General features: G+C 31.6%; 1 protein-coding gene across 1 annotated transcript; it reads left to right on the plus strand.

The window, feature by feature from the left end:
* Positions 1-477: 477 nt before the first annotated feature.
* Tsp_04298 (putative H(+)-transporting two-sector ATPase subunit F.a) lies at positions 478-988 on the plus strand. The gene is made up of 2 exons (XM_003375065.1): positions 478-522; positions 917-988. The coding sequence occupies exons 1-2, from the start codon at positions 478-480 to the stop codon at positions 986-988; spliced, it is 117 nt and encodes a 38-aa protein (XP_003375113.1).
* Positions 989-1,003: the final 15 nt, after the last annotated feature.

Raw genomic sequence — 1,003 nt, forward strand, 5'->3', positions numbered from 1 at the left:
GGAAACGGATTCTTATTCTAGCTGTTCGTGGGAGGAATAATTTCTGAATGCACAGCCAAATAACTGAATAAGTAATTTGTCTTTAATCTATCGAATGAGTTATGTGAATTCATTTGAAGCACTTTTAGCAATACCCAGAAAACAGTTTTTATCTAAAAGTATGTCATTTGAAAAACGGCGACGATTAATTAAAATCTTTCCTGTTCAAGTTTTCTATTATTATTAGATGATTACGCTCTTATTACATCAAAGTCAATGTGATATGCTAATTGTATTGTACACTTACGCTTGCACAATTGTACAGAATGTGCTTTTTTTGGTCGACTATTCATTATGTTAATGTGAGGACCATCAGTCAAGCTGCGTTTTCCATTCTACTGTTTAAATCATTTGTGATTCAAAAATAATTTATGCTTCATATTTTATTCACATTCATTCTATGCTTGGTTTTCAGAGCAAAATTAATAATTTCCAGTTATGAGAATGAAAAATGGAATTCCTTTGGGAAATGTTTTGGAGAATGTATGTAATAAAATTGCATTGTCCATTACTTAACTAGTTCTTCCTCATTTCTTTTAAGGCTATTTATTATCCGCCTGCATATTTGACAGCAATATAAAATATTACGCATGGTGTGCAGTGTATAGAATAACAATTTCAAATTTTCCCAACTATTTGAATATACTAATATACTAATTGAACCCATTATGCCAATACACTGCTCGAACTTGATGAAATGAATGTTCATACTATTTGCATTGGTGATCACTTCACATGCCTTTAGGCAAAAAGGCTTTCATTATATCAGACGAATTAATAAAGGTACTCTTTTAATTAACGCTGTTACGCGCTTACTCATCAAAAATTAGGCTGTTTTCTCAAAGACAACTTTACTTACTATCATACTATATTACAGAATGTCGCCTTAGTTGTCAGTCATTTTGTTTGTCGCCATATCAGAGGGTGCACAAATGTAATCACACTCTAGTGTATTGTCTATAAT

Source organism: Trichinella spiralis, assembly GCF_000181795.1.
Source record: "Trichinella spiralis strain ISS 195 chromosome Unknown Scfld5, whole genome shotgun sequence".
Lineage (NCBI taxonomy): Eukaryota > Metazoa > Nematoda > Enoplea > Trichinellida > Trichinellidae > Trichinella > Trichinella spiralis.